The 15,980-nt window shown below is 39.2% G+C and overlaps 1 protein-coding gene across 1 annotated transcript in view; it reads left to right on the top strand.

Annotated features, from left to right (window-relative positions):
* Positions 1–15,342, top strand: part of LOC124721632 (glutaryl-CoA dehydrogenase, mitochondrial-like) — a 160,329-nt gene extending 144,987 nt beyond the window's left edge. The window contains exons 8-10 of the mRNA XM_047246692.1: positions 1,020–1,180; positions 1,267–1,389; positions 14,970–15,342. Of these exons, the coding sequence (XP_047102648.1) occupies positions 1,020–1,180; positions 1,267–1,331 (226 nt within the window). The 3' untranslated portion in view covers positions 1,332–1,389; positions 14,970–15,342. The remainder of the gene's footprint in view (positions 1–1,019; positions 1,181–1,266; positions 1,390–14,969) is intronic.
* The last annotated feature ends 638 nt before the right edge of the window (positions 15,343–15,980 follow it).

Raw genomic sequence — 15,980 nt, 5'->3', positions numbered from 1 at the left:
TGCTAATATTGCATATCTTTAACATCCTGCTCTCAACTGTTATGCCAATGACCAGTACAAAATTTGATGACTGCCAGTCATGTGGCATGCCGAAGTGTTCACTTTGAAAACAGGACCACTCTCTTTCCTACACAGCAACTATCTCAAATTAATGTACTCATGGCATGACAGGTGCCAAGAGTGCAATTAAGTCATTCAGTGTACTCCGTATTCTGAGATTACAGAAAACTGCTGATTAACTTCAACAGAGGTCACATTTTGATAATTTAGAAGCTAGAAATGATTACTGCAAAAGCAGCATAGGTTATTGGATGTTCATATTCTGATATCACTAATATTTATCAAAAGCAAACTAATTATATTGTAACCTATTAGAGATTAGAGTCTGAAATATGATCAGTGAATTTCCTAGTAGCAGAGTGGCAACTCAGATGAAGGTTCGGAAAAGGTGACATGGACCTTGTTGGGACCTGCGGTTGTTATAGAAGGCATTATGAAAGCTGTGGAATATGCCAGTATTTTTATTAGTCACATATGCTCCTTCATAGTTTATGGTCTCCCTACCAGATGTGGCGTTCCCAGGAAAACACAATCCATACCAACAGGTCAAAATCACGCTACAGTGGTTTGAGGGATATTTGATGTCCTGATTGCACATAATCTCAGTTGAATTGGTCTGGGGTGTCATTAACCATGCATTGGGGACATGGAGACTCCATGTTCTGATAATGTGCAGCTGTCTTGTATGTCAAGATGAGGCAGCTATCTATTAGGTGACTAGGTGTAGTATGAAACTGGATGTTGTGATGCAAGAGTGGTCTCCTAATTATATGCTTCAGTTTCACCAACAAAAGTTGTCTTACATGAAAAGCCATTTGTTATTGCGTGTTTCATAATAATATAATAAAAATAGCTGTTCTCAAGATTTTACACAAATTCCTCACTTTCTCACTTACATATTAAACCATCTTCATTTTCTCCATATAAGTAAAGTTTCATTTTGTACATATTCTTTTAAGGTGTACTCCAGAAATGATATCAATACTGAAACGTAATTCCTGTGGAAAAGCTTTGGACATTGCACGCACTGCCCGTGACATGTTGGGTGGGAATGGCATTTCTGATGAATATCATATTATTAGACATGTTCTGAATCTGGAATCAGTCAATACATATGAAGGTAAGGTCATATACTTTTTCTGTCTTTTTCCTCTTTGTTTCCTGAATGCAAATAATGGACAACTGCACTTGATCAATCTGTTATAGGTACTCACGATATCCATGCTCTCATTCTTGGGAGAGCTATAACTGGAATACAAGCATTTAGCTAAAAACTGGACTAAATATTGTGTTGCTACTGAATATTTATGCATTGCTGTATTTTCTGAGGTATGTGTGACAATACTTATTCACTGTGATTCTAAAATATGTAAATAATACTGTACATATTTATTTATTTATTGCTGTATTCTGAATGAGAATATCCAGTGTGTTTTACTCAAAGTTTACCTGGAATAGAAAAAGTAAATCAGTCACCAATCCAAAGATTGCACTTTACCACCAAGCCACACTTACCTGCAATATGAAGTGTAAATTTTATGTCAACACTGTTAGTTCTAGTTTTCTGTCCATAAAATTTATTAATAATAACTGACACTGAACTGATGTTTGACTGTGTGTGGAAAATATAATGAGGAAAACAGGACATACAATTTCCTAACTCTGGCTATGATTCCTATACAATGAATAATGTTTGTAGAAGTATGAAGCCACAATTGTTTAGTTTATTGTTTATCCACAGATAAATCATATGTCTAACATCAGTTTGATACAAAGAGAAAACACAAGTAAAAGTTTACTGACAAGAATTAGGAAATAGATCTGCTGTTCACTTGCCCCATGGGTGATGCATCTGTTCATTTAAAAGATTATAAGATCACACTAACTTTTATTACTGACTTTCAAGTACTACGTAAGAACATGTTATTTCTCATAAATACTGAACATTTACTGGAAACACTGACTTCTGTTTCTGAAATGTTCAATATACTGTCTTCTTTCATAAACAGCACTGCACCCTGCTGCTGATTTTTATAGACTTACTAGCTGACAAACCCAGCATTGCGTGGATATTAATTTTGCCAATTTTCTATTAGAAATGAAACCTTGTATGTATTTGAGCAGTATACTTGGTGTGAGATGTGCAGTTTTGTGAACATCACTGTGGCAATGCCTCTCCATATCTCTGTAGGCAGCTATAGTTTTCGTCTAATGCCGTTTGTGCTTCACAGTTCAAACATGCCAAAAGCACAAGCAGGTGTAAGGGATTACCTTAAGTTGACTTGACTAGGAGTGTTTTAGTACTTAAGAATAAGTTTATTTAAATGTCATGCATGATGCAAAAGTTTCTCCTGATCTGTATATCATACAATGATATAATTTTATAGTTACATTCAGCAGCTTTTGTGGATAGTGTCTGCAAAATGTGTTGTGAATAGAGTTAGTAGCAAAGGAGTAAAAAATGTAAATGTCATGCACAATGTAGCAGTTTTTCATGCATCTCAGCGTTAATGAAGTCATATGTCCTGAACTGTGGTGGGTAGGTGGTTCTTACCCCTCAGCAATTGTTGCTTGACAGTAATGGATATGTATATCATGTTTGGTTGAAATTGGTCCACTGGTTTAGGAGAAGATGTGGAACATACAAAACACACACACACACACACACACACACACACACACACACACACACACACACCAGCAGCAGTAGCAGCAGCAGATAGTTTTGAAAGCTAGGGTATTTTTGTATAATTTTATATGTTTTGGCCGTACTAACAGTTTTGCCCCCAGAAAATAGGCACTGGGAAGAAATTCTGTCTCATAATTTATTGTTTTATCAGGTGAAGTTTTCTTTTGACGCAACAACAACTTTCTCTGACAAAACTACTGTTAGGTGCATGTAAACTAACCTGCTTGTAAAGGTGTGTTTACATCTGTGTAACTTTATGTGTGCACTATAGTTCAATTCTTTTATCTTGGCGGCTCGCGCATGCCCGCCCAGATGCGGGAGATTGCTGCGTTGCCAGTTGCACACGATGCACGCACCAAGAGAAGCAGTGCCATAGTATAGAATAGTTCGCAAGCTTACATTTAGGGGGGAGCGCGCAGTTCATGAAGTAAAGCTACCACGTCCGCATTAACCCTTTCGCTGCTACAAAGACGTGCTCCCTGCATTCCGCGCTGTGCGCGTTTGTCACTGCACTGCTCGCCTGTGCAGACACATGGTGTTCTGACTGCTTTGACACACTTATCATTCGATTTCACAAAAACTATTTGGCCCAAAAATTAGATTTTTACACATCTTCTTGACTGATACCTTCCCCCCCATAAATGACTTAATTTTGTTTTGATGTTCAACACAGTTATTATGCAGCATTAAATATAGTAAACCATTGCACGAAATTTTTGAAGAGTTTGCAGAGGTAAAAGTCCATAGGGTATACTTTCCGTATGGTCGATTTTAGTTGCCACAACGTTGAGAATGAAATGTGGACAAGATACCTAAATTTCATGCAAAATTTACTGTATAACAATATCTCATTTAATTTAAGTACCACATAGGTGTCGTATGTAATATTGAGAAATATTCCATCTTTCGCGACTGTAACAAAAGTTTTATTTACACTGGGCATGTTTGGCTTTATTTAAAAGCACTTCAAGCGATCAAAAGGAAGTAGACAAAATACATTAAACAAAACTGTGGACTTACAAAAACATTAGGACTCCATCTATCAGTGAAGTGTTCTGAGCTATGTCAAATATAATTTTTGTGTGTGGCACACACAAACAGCATTTATTTGCTAAAACACTGATCAGCTGACACAAACGTTGAATATTGTGTTACCGCAGCACAAAACTATGAAAGGTGACGTGGCAATGGAGGAGACAAAATACTGTCCTCTGAAGACGCTTCAAAAGAGAGAAACGCGTCTGGTCTAAATAAGTCGCTTATTACAGTTGCGGAAGAGGAATATATTTCAATACCATTGGTAAAACTGCAACTGTGGAACAAAAACAAGAAAGAGAACATGAGTACCATTGTGTATGTGCCATACCTTTCATTGATTGAAGTGCTTTAAAATAAAGCCAAACTTGACCAGTGTAAATAAAACTTTTGTTACAGTCGCGAAAGATGGAATATTTCTCAATATTACATACGACACCTATGTGGTACTTAAATTAAATGAGATGTTGTTATACAGTAAATTTTATATGAAATTTAGGTATCTTGTCCACATTTCGTTCTCAACATTGTGGCAACTAAAATCGACCATACGGAAAGTATACTCTATGGACTTTTACCTCTGCAAACTCTTCAAAATTTCGTGCAATGGTTTACTACATTTAATGCTGCACAATAACTGTGTTGAACATCGAAACAAAATTAAGTCATTTATGGGGGGAAGATATCAGTCAAGAAGATGTGTAAAAATCTAATTTTTGAGCCAAATAGTTTTTGTGAAATCAAATGATAAGTGTGTCAAAGCAGTGGGAACACCATGTGTCTGCACAGGCTAGCAGTGCAGTGATGACAAAATCATGCACAGCGTGGAATGCGGGGAGCACGTGTCTGCAGCAGCGAAAGGGTTAATGAAGAGACAAAGCACTAGAAATTTCAAAAAATTGCATTCAAACGAAAAAAATTCGTGAAGTAAGACACTGCGATATTGTTTTTAAATAAAGAAAATATTAAGCACCGCACAAGGTTTGAACTCATAACCTTTTGCTTAGTAGCCCAACACCTTAACCATTACGCTAACGCAGCTCATCTTACAATGTAACTACATGAGGAGTCTAACACGTCATGCAAAATACTGACAAACACTGTTGGTATGACTATGAATTACTGAAGCTTCGTCGAAGTACAATAGGAAATAAACACTTACCGCTGTTCTTTATTGCGAAAAAGCGGTTAGTGAGATTGATACAAACACCTTTCCTTGCTATCACCTGAATTAGGAGTCTTATTACTTGTTAGGTTTAATTAATTAATAGAATATGAAGCAATTGGTATAAAGAATGCTTTTTCCAAACTTTCTATAAAAGAAAGTCTGCTATCAAGACATTGATTTTGTTCTTTTACTTTATTTATGACTGAACGTCTCTAAAACTGAAAACACTCATCCGTGCTCTGCACTGCAGTCGAGATCTGGCAACGTCGTTCTCTGTTCATTGGCTGACTGTGTTTTGTGACGTCAGATGCGCAGAACGAACTTAAACACGGCCGCCAACATAAATGACGCGCACTATAGGTGCATGTAGCCATTGAACGGAGAGGTGAGGGGGTGAATGCAACTTCGCAGAGTCACACGGGCTTCTGATTTGTACACACAGGCTGCCCCATGTAGGCACAGGAATCTCCCCACTCCAGACAGGGAGACAAATGCAGCAGTCATGTACGTCTATGTAATTTGAAGAATATTATCATGCATTTCTTGTTTGTGGCTGGTATATTTTGCAGATTATAAAGACAGTGTGAAATGAAATGATTGTCTACAGTTTTTCACAACAAAAACAATCTAGAAACAATAAAGACACACCTGAACACAGTAAAGCCATTGTTTGTACTTCTGACAAGTACGTATTGATGAGGAGTGATTCTGGGACTCTTGATGTGCCAGCACTGACCCGTTTCCTTTACATGTCACTTCAGTTCATAGATAGTTTGCGTATAAAAATAGTAGTAGTAGTAGTAGTAGTAGTAATAATAATAAAGTCCACCTTACTAAGGTACCAATCTGGCAGTGTCGCTGCAAGTCCTCAGTGGTGCATAAATAATTTAGTCTCAGATCCTGAAATTGTATTAGTTGGTGTTCTCACAGTTCAGGGACGGATGTAACACCATTGATTTAATTCTGATACTCTTCCTTATTTATTCAGATTAAGTTGCACGCAACTGATGATCAGTTCTCACACTTTTTCGTAGTATCAGCAGTTTATAAAAATAATTTCATGAGTAATACTCATCCAATCAGTCCACTTTCTCTCCAGATAATAACACTAGTTGGCCAAGTTAGTTACCGAATATAATGGGCTTTTGACAGTGGCAGGATAACTCATCGATAGCGCTCTAACAGGTTCAACAATCATGTCTCCCTTATCCATATTTACACCTATCACTGACTGACTACACAAGGAAGTTCATACACGTTTATTTTAACAGCTGAGCACAGGTCTTTTCACTGATGTGTTGACAAAATAATTGCTGATTGTGGGACTGATTAAGGTACAGTGCTCGTGGTGCAGGGTGCGGTGGCTAGAAGCCAGGATGCTGCAAATGGGTGGTGGAGCTGAGGTCGAGCCCAGATGGCAGAGGACGGCAGCTGCAAATGTAACAAGTTCTTTTATTGACACATCTGAACTGCTTGATGCATAGGGTCAGTGTCCAGCTGGCTGCCGAATTCTGCTTGGCTGTCTGCCCGCACAACCCTTGTTGCCGGTGCGGCACTACATCGTGCCAGTGACCTTGTTACATAAGCTGGTTGCATGGACCCTGCACCATCATTGTGCAAATTTTATGCTGCTATGGCTTCTGTGGCCCCAAGTACCATCTGCTGACATCACAGCAGGGGTGCCCACCACACTAGGCCCCCTGTCTGGCAGTGGCTGGTGTGCATGGGAAGAAACCTCCTGCCCCCTGGGCAGGAGTTGGCTGTGCTGCCGGGGATGTACATGAGTGGCCAGTGGTGTCATGCCTCCATAAGTCTGTGGAGAGATGTAGTGTGCAAAACTGCTGTCCTGCAGTGGCCTCGACTAATAACCTCTGTTGACAAGCCCATGTGGTGTCCTCATTTGGCACAGCTGCATCATCTCGGTTGGGCTGCGAGACTAAGAATAATTCTATTAAAAAAATGACTAGTTCTTGTGGCTGGCAGCAAGATGTGTATGCACCACTACCAGTAACAGATGGCATCTATATTCAAGTGTGTGCCAGTTTAAGGTTTTCAGCATTCCTGTGAGTTAAACAAACCTGTGACCATTCATAGTACTTTTACTTGTTTACATTCAATATACATGTCAGTACTAATTGTTATGGGCCCCATACACTTGAAATGGAATGTGGAAGTGTTTTTAAGCAGTTTCCTGTGTAGATTGACTGCATTATCCTACTATGCTACCAATGAACAATGAACAATGTTTTTTTTAGTCCTACTGCCCCAACAGTTATCATTCCAGTGGGAGACAGCACCTTAAACCTGTTGGTAAAAGTGATAAGTGTAGAACTTTGAAGTTCTTCCCATTCCTGGCCTTCCTCTGGACCAACCATTGACTCACCACTCAAAGTCTAGTTGTCGACATCTTGTATTTCCTGGAGAAGGAACAGTACCCTTGGGAGAGGATAGTAGTTCACGCTCCTTTGACAGAAGTCTACCCAACCATCCATTCACACCGGCTTTCAAATGCTTGATAGCAGTCTGGACAATTTCCAATTACTTGCAAACACCAAGTAGTTCACCCAGTGCCTGAGAGCAGCATTCACAGTGGGGCTGCATGTGGGTGGTGCAATGTTTATCTGAACAACAAACAGTAATTTAATTGGCTAGATAAAACATCTACTCACCAAGCAGTGGCAGAACACACACATAAAAGAATGTTGTACTTAGGCAAGCTTTCAGAGTCAGTGGCTCCTTCTTCAGGCAGAAGGGTTGAAGGGGAAGGAAGAGGGGTGAGTGAAAAGGACTGGAGAGGTCTAGGAAAAGGGGTAGACTTTGGGAAAGTCACCCAGAACCGCAGGTTGGGGGAGACTTACCACACGGGACGAGAAGGATAGACTGATTATTGAGGACTGCATTGGATGAGATTTGAAAACCTGAGAGCACACAGAGCGTAGTTACTGTGAAGAGATGCTGAGGTGGAAGAAGTTAACATAAATTAAGGCCAGGTGGGTGGTGAGAACCAAGGACATGTTGTAGTGCTAGTTCCCACCTGCGGAGTTCTGAGAAATTAGTGTCTGAGGAAGAATCCAGATGGCATGTTTGGTGAAACAGACACCGAGGTCGCGATAGTCATGTTGTAGAGCGTGCATGTTGCATGTATACACCCTCTGCCTTTGTCCATTCATCCTAATTGATAATTTGGTGGTCGTCAAGCTGATGTAAAAGGTCGAACAGTGTTTACATGACAGCTGGTACATTACGTGTTGTTTCACAGGTGGCTCTCCCTTTGATAGTATGTGTTTGCCAGTTACAAGGCTGCTATAGTTGGTGGTAGGAGGGTGCATAGGGCAAGTCTTGCAGCAGGGATGGTCACAGGGGTAAGAGCCATTGGGTAGGGAGATGGGTGCAGAAGGAGCATAGTGTCTGACAAGAATATTGTGGAGATTGGGGGGGGGGAGGGAGGGGAGGGGAGGGGCTGGGGAGGGGAGGGGTGGGGAGGGGAGGGGAGGGGGGGTGACGAAAAGCTGTTCTAGATGTGGTGGGAAAAATTTCAGACAGAATGCATCTCATTTCAGGGCATGATTTTAGGAAGTCATTGACCTGTCGAAGTAGCTGATTTATGCATTCCAGTCCAGGACAATACTGAGTCACCATTGTTGTGTTCTGAAGCTGTTTTTTTGGAGGGATCAGCAGTACCAGGATTGGATTTGATGGCCCGGGAAATCTGCTTTTGAACTAGGCTGGTGAAGTAATTACGTGCAGTGAAGGCTGAGGTGAGACTGGTGGTGTATTGCTGTAAAGAGTCTGCATCTGAACAAATATGTTTGCCTTGACATGTCAAATGTTCCCTCCCATACAGCTTTGGCATTTGAGACAAACGTATTTGTTCAGATGCAAACTCTTTAGAGCAATACACCAAGAATTTCACCTCAGCCTTCACTGCACTTAATTACCCCACCAGCCAAGTTCAAAAGCAGATTTCCCGGGCCATCCCATCCAATCCTGGTATTGCTGATCACTGTAAAAACAGCTTTGAAGCACACCACTGGTGACTCAGTATTATCCTGGTCTTTAATGTGTAATCAGCTACTTCAACAGGGCCATGACTTCCTAAAAACATACCATGAAATTAGATTCATTCTGTCTGAAATTGTACCCATCACATCTAGAACAGCTTTTTGTTGCCCTCCCAATCTCTGCAATATTCTTGTCGGGTCCTGTGCTCCGTCTGCTCCCATCTCCCTACCCTATGGCTCCTAGCCCGGTGACCGTCCTCACTGCAAGACTTGCCATATGCACCCTCCTACCACCACCTATAGCAGCCCTGTAACTGGCAAAAGATATACTATCAAAGGGAGAGCCACCTGTGAAATGACATGTCTTGTACCAGCTGGTATGTAAACACCGTTTGGCCTTTTATATCTGCATGACAACCACCAGATTATCAATTAGGATGAATGGGCATAGGCAGAGGGTGTATATTGGGAGCATGCAATATCCTGTTGCAGAGCATGCTCTACAACATGATAACCATGACCTCAGAGTCTGTTTCACCACACATGCCATCTGTACTCTTTCCCCAGACGCCAGTTTCTCAGAACTCTGCAAGTGGGAACTAGCACTACAACATGTCCTTGGTTCTCGCGAACCATCTGGCCTTAATATATGTTAACTTCTTCCATCCCAGCATTTCTTCACAGTAACTACTCTTCTTTTCACTCCACTTTAGTTTTCTACATCTTTCATTGTCTTACCTATCTATTTTTCACCACCCCCTCCCACGTCTGTTACATACAATGTACTTATCTTTTTGCTCTTATTAACTTGTGCATGATGTGTAAGCAGTAATCTCTGTCTTGCATATTACCCTGTGTTCCACCTTTAAGCTCTCAGGTTTTCAAATATCATCTGATGCAGTCCCCAACAATCAGTCTTTCCTTCTCATCTTGTGTGGTAAGTCTCCCCTGATCTGCGGTTCTGGGTGACTTTCCCAAAATCTACCCCTTTTCCTAGACCTCTCCAGTCCTTTTACTTCACCCCTCTTTCTTCCCCTTCAATCCTTCTGCTTGAAGAAGGAGCCACTGGTTCTAAAAGCTTGCTTAATTACAATTTTCTTTTATGTGTGTGTTCTGCCACCTCTTGGTGAGTAGATTTTTTTTATTTATCCAATTAAATTTAAATTATTTTTTCAAAAACTGATTGTTTTTGTTGAACAATAAACAAGTAACTTTAAACTAATCTTGGATTTTTTAGTTTCGTGATTTATTACCCTACAAGGCCTCCAAGTTCCTTTTTAAGATATGAAGTTTCAACACCCAAGAAAGTGGCTTTTGTTAAATATCAGTAAATTGTTGAAGATTACTTTGTCTCAAACTTCTGTTGAAATCTTCTTCATTAACAGATTCACGTGGGGAAATGATTTTCCAAAAATATATTGCTGCTAAAGTTTGCAGAGTACACAACTATAGCTCAAAACCATTGATTTATTGTCAAATATGTTACACACAGCACTCAGAGCTTCCAAAAATTCTCAAAAATGTATCATTTAGCACACGTGTACCAACTGAAATCAGGAGGCAGTGGTTGTCTAAATGATGGGTTCTGCTGCCAAAATGTAGTTTGCAATTGACATTGTAGTACAGATCTTTTGCAGCACTCACAGATGTTTGAAGATACACAATATATTATGATACACACAAGCCTTAATACAAACAATAAAATATTTCTAGAATTCTGCATCAGTTTTACCTGACACATGACGTGGTCTCACACCATGGAAAAACTGAAAGTTAGTTTACATATTTAAATAAACATGTGCAATGTTTGGGTCTTTTTACTTAGCTGAATTTGTCACATATTCTACACTAGCATGCCACAGATGAATACTGTAACATCAATTTATGTCGTTTATAAGAGTGCAAATTGTGGAATACCAACCATTTAGGGCAGCTAACAGCAGAATGATTAATGTTTCATGTTGTCTGCTCAGATAATCTGAAATCTGTTTCTTGTCACATTTATTAATGAGAAATATCTATCTGCCTTTCTTAACATATCTAATAACACTCATGCTGGTGATGCTATAACTGCTATATCAGCTTTGATTCTCTGTTTTATGTTAACTAAATTAAAATTTTATGACCAATTTGTAACTAGGTTTAAGACATTTCCCCTTATAAGTCACTTCCCTTACTAATTGTTCAAGGTAAATTTTAGATAAGGATTCATAACAATATCACACAAATCCCTGTTGTTATTGCTTGCCATAATCATTATAGAGTTTTCCAGCCTATAGTTAGTAAGTTGAAATCTTCCCATACCGTAACGTAATAAGGTAACTCACAGTTTATGAATTTCCATTATTGTTCATACTGTTTTTGAACAGTAGCTGAGAGGGTGTGGTGCCATGTTTCTCAGTGATAACGATGATGAAAAACTTTGACAATACATACTGTTTAGAGTGACCTGCAATAAACTTAGCTGCATCAGGCCAACACACAACAAATGGAAAATAATATGGATGGACATAAATGTCATGCATGGGACTGATGACTTCGCTGTTTGTTCCCTCCCGCAAATCAATCAACCAATCAAACAAATGTCATGCAGGCAGATGAGATACACTTTTCAAGTAATTGAAATGTGTATACATATAGCTTGATTAATTGTGGAAATACCTTTGTATTAGCGGTGAAAAGGTGTGGTGCACATTCAGAGAACGTTTCATTATTGGTTCCTTTTCCTTTGAAGATATATGCAGTGGTAAATTTTAAACAGTTGTTTTTTCTGCAAGTGAGTATTTACTGTGGTTTGAAGAAACACCATTATTTTCTGTGCATAAGAGAGGTAAGTATCCATAGAATAACAGTCAGTGACTGCAGCTCCCGCCCCAACAATTGCTAAAATAAAAGTGTCATTGAGTAACGTTGTGGATATGCTACAACCCTGTCTCTCTCCTTTCTCAATGTCTCACTCCTTTCTCAACCACTGCTTCCCTTTCATGCCCTTGGTCTATTATAACTGAGATATCTGTATAAGTTCCATATAATCCTTCACTCCCTTTAGTTTACTCCTGTCACCTTCAGAATGTCAAAGAGTGTGTTCCAGTCAACATTGTCAAAAGCCTTCTCTGAATTTACACAAGCTGTAAACATGGGTTTCCGTTTCCTCAACCTATTTACAAGACCTAAGATAGGTTGTTGGGTCAATATTGCCTCACATGTTCCAATGTTTTCCAAAACCCAAACCTATCTTCTCCGAGGTCAGCTTCTACCAGTTTTTTTTCATTCTTATGTAAATAATTCATGTTAGTATTTTGCAACCATGACTTATTAAACTGATAGTTCAGTAATATTCACACCTGTCTGCACCTGCTTTCTGTGGAATTAGATTTATTATTTGAAGTCTGAGGGTATTTTGCCTGTCTCGTACATCTTGCAAACCAGATGGAAGGGCTTTGTAATGGCTGGTTCTCCCAATGCTATTAGTAGTTATGACAGAATGTTGTCAACTCCTTAGGTCTTTTGGTGCTCTGTCAAATTCTTCTGACAGTGTCATATCTTCCATCTCATCTTCGTCCACGTCTTCTTTGATATCTATAACATTGCCCTCAAGTACATCTCTCATGGACAGACCCTCTATATACTCCTTCTACCTTTCTGTTCTTTGCTTGGTACTGGATTGCTATCTGATCTCTTGATAGCCATACAGCTAGTTTTCTTTTCTTCAAAGGCCTCTTTAATTTTTCTGTAGGTGGTACCTATCTTCCCCCTAGTTATACATGCTTCTATAGACTTACGTTTTTCCTCTATCATTCTGCTTAGCCATTTTGCACTTTTGTGAATTGCATGTTTTAGACATTTGTATTCTCTTTTGGCACTTCATTTGTCGAATTTTTATATTTTCTTCTTTCATGAGTTAAATTTAGTATCTCCTGTGATGTCCAAGGATTTCTGCAGGCCTGGTCTTTTTACCTATTAGATCCTCTGCTGCCTTCACTATTTCATCTCTCAAGCTATCAATTTGTCTTCTACCGTGTTCATTTCCATCGTTCTTGCAATCTATTCTTCTGTTTTATCCACAGTTCATGACCGATAAGTTATGGTCAGAGTCCACAGCTGCTCCGCAAATGTCTTACAGTTTAAAATCTGGTTCCAAAAATCTCTGTCTTGCTGTTATGTAATCATCTGAAACTTCCCATTATCTCAGGTGTCTTCCATGATTGTTGATTCTTGAGCCAAGTATTGGTGATGATTAAAATATGCTCTGAGCAAAATTTTACCACACAGATTACTTTTTTGTTCCTTTCCCCCAGTCCATATTTTCCTACTATTTTCCCTTCTCTTCCTCTTCCTACTGCTGAATTCCAGTCACCCATCACAATTAAATTTTTCTCTCCCATAAGTGTCTGAATAATTTCTTCTGTCTGATCATACATTGTTTCACCCTCCTCATTATCGGCAGAGCTAGTTCGCATATAAACTTGTACTATTGTTGTGGGTGTTGGCTTTATGCCTATCCTGTGTATAATAATGTGTTCACTGTGCTGCGCATAGTAGCTTACCCACATTGCTATGAGGGTCGCCCAGAAAGTAAAGCCCCATTTTTTTTTTCTCAGCCAAAAACAATGCTACAAATGCAGAATATTCCATATGTATTATTTGAAGTCTCCTGAGAGAGAGAGCGCGTCAAGATTCTGTCGCTTCTGACAGATAGTGTAGCCGCAGGACAGTTTCAAAATGGCATCTGTAGGAGATGCATGTTACAGCAACATGCCATCATTGAATTTCTCACTGCAGAGAAAGAAACTGTGGTGAATATTCACAAATGCTTGTGCACAGTCTATGGAGCATATGCTGTCAACAGAAGTACAGTTAGTTGCTGGGCATGGAGGGTGAGGTCGTCAGAAGGTGATTTGGTGGAGCTCCATTATTTGCAGCAGTGTCTGTCACACCTGACACACCTAGCCTAGCCCCCTTGGACTTCCACTTGTTTGGGCCATTAAAGAATGCCATTCGTGAAGACATTTTGCTGATGAGGAGGTGATTCACACAGTGAAGCATTGGCTCCACCACCAGGACCCGGATTGGTACTGACAGGGCATACACGCCCTTGTTTCGCGCTTGAGGAAGGCCATAGGATGGGACGGAGATTACGTGGAAAAATAGGGTATGTAGATGAAACACAATTCTTTCATGTGTGTAATTCTTGTTATCTTCAATAAAGGATTATTGAAGAAAAAAAATGTGGTGCACTACTTTCTGGGCAACCCTCATATTTTCTTATTCATTATTAGACCTACACCTGCATTATCCCTATTTGATTTTTTATTGATGACAGTGTACTCACCTGACCAGAAGTTCTCTTTATCCTGCTACCAAACTTCACTAATCCCCATCCCATCTAACTTCAACCTAAGCATTTCCTTTTTTTTTAAATTTTATAATCTACCTACCCAGTTGAGGGATCTAACACTGCATGCTCCAATCCGTAGAATGCCAGTTTTGTTTTTCCTAATGATGACATTCTCCTGAATAGTCCCCACCTGGAGATCCAAATGGGAAATTGTTTTGCCTCCGGAATATTTTACGCAAGAGGATCCCATCATCATTTAACTATATGATAGAGTTGCATGTTCTTGGGAGAAGTAATGGCTATAGTTTCCCCCTTGCTTTCAGCTATTCACAGTACCAGCACAGCAAGACCATATTGTCTGACATTATTGTAACAGATCAGTCAATCATGCAGATTGTTTCCCCTGCAACTACTAAAGAGGCTGCTGCCCCTCTTCTGGAACCACATTTTTCTGGCCTCTCCACAGTATTAATAATATAATATTGTTTCTTATATGGCAGTTACATTGTCTGGAAGAAAGTTTATTATTTGAAAGTCATATTTATGTTAGAGACACAACTAGGAGGATCAAACTCAATGAAATATCTAATATTTTGAACAAAATTTATTAGTGTCAGTGTACTGCATATAAATGTAAGCAGTTTGGAAACACTCTTGATAAATACTCTTTTATTTTAGGTTGTACCAAAAGTGCCAATTTGTGTCATGAATGGTGAAAGTTTGTGATCGTCCTCCAACATGGAAAAAACTCCAGTGAGAATCCGTACTGTCTCAAAATCAGTGTACAGGTATGCAATACACATGGAGCATAGTATCAGAAGATGCAACACAGAGATTTGTGCGCATGTTTTGGAATAATGAGTGTCCTGTAGCTTTAAGTAATGAACATCTAGTCTGTAACTATGAATCTAATACTGAAGACTGCAGATTATGATATTTTCTGTACACCAAAGTTGCTGCGGTATTGTATGAACTAAAAATGCTTTCATGATGCATTTGTTAATAAATAATTTTTATTTTTACTCAATAAAGTGCAATACCAAAAACATCATATTAAAAATTTTATTCTATATTATTATATGACTCTGTTGAAATGAAAGCCTGAATATTGTCAAAAAGATGCCACGTTTCTGCCAGAGAGCTGGGACCTAGTTTTGTTTTATATTTATCAACATGACACACACACAGTTAATTACATCAATAAGAAATGAAAAGTAACACCAGTAGTTACTTTGTGATTGGTGTAAGAGGTAACAGTCAAAATGCTCACACATGCATGTTGACAATATGGTAATATTGCAATAGTTGCCTGAAAGATATGAAGAGGAGAAAAGGAGTGATTTCTAAATATTTACCTCAGTATTATATGCAGTAATTGTGTACGCCTGTTTTGCTTTCTAGAGAAACAGTCACAGAGAAAAACTGTTCTGGTAAAATGACTACGATACTAAGAGACTTATATTAACATTGAAAGATCACAGGTTCACGTAAGTGTGAGATAAGCCATTGCAAATGTGAAGTGCTGGTAACCAGTATAACAGCCAGAATGTTGCATGCAAACATGCATGCATTGTGTTGTACAGGTGCCGGATGTCACTTTGTGGGGTGGAGTTACACGCCTGTTGCACTTGTTTGGTCAATGCAGGGATGGTTAATGCTGTTTGTGGATGATGCTGTAAATGATGGTTA

Source organism: Schistocerca piceifrons, chromosome X (genome assembly GCF_021461385.2).
Source record: "Schistocerca piceifrons isolate TAMUIC-IGC-003096 chromosome X, iqSchPice1.1, whole genome shotgun sequence".
Lineage (NCBI taxonomy): Eukaryota > Metazoa > Arthropoda > Insecta > Orthoptera > Acrididae > Schistocerca > Schistocerca piceifrons.
The sequence above is the reverse complement of the archived record's forward strand: the minus strand, read 5'-3'. Positions and strand labels throughout refer to the sequence as shown.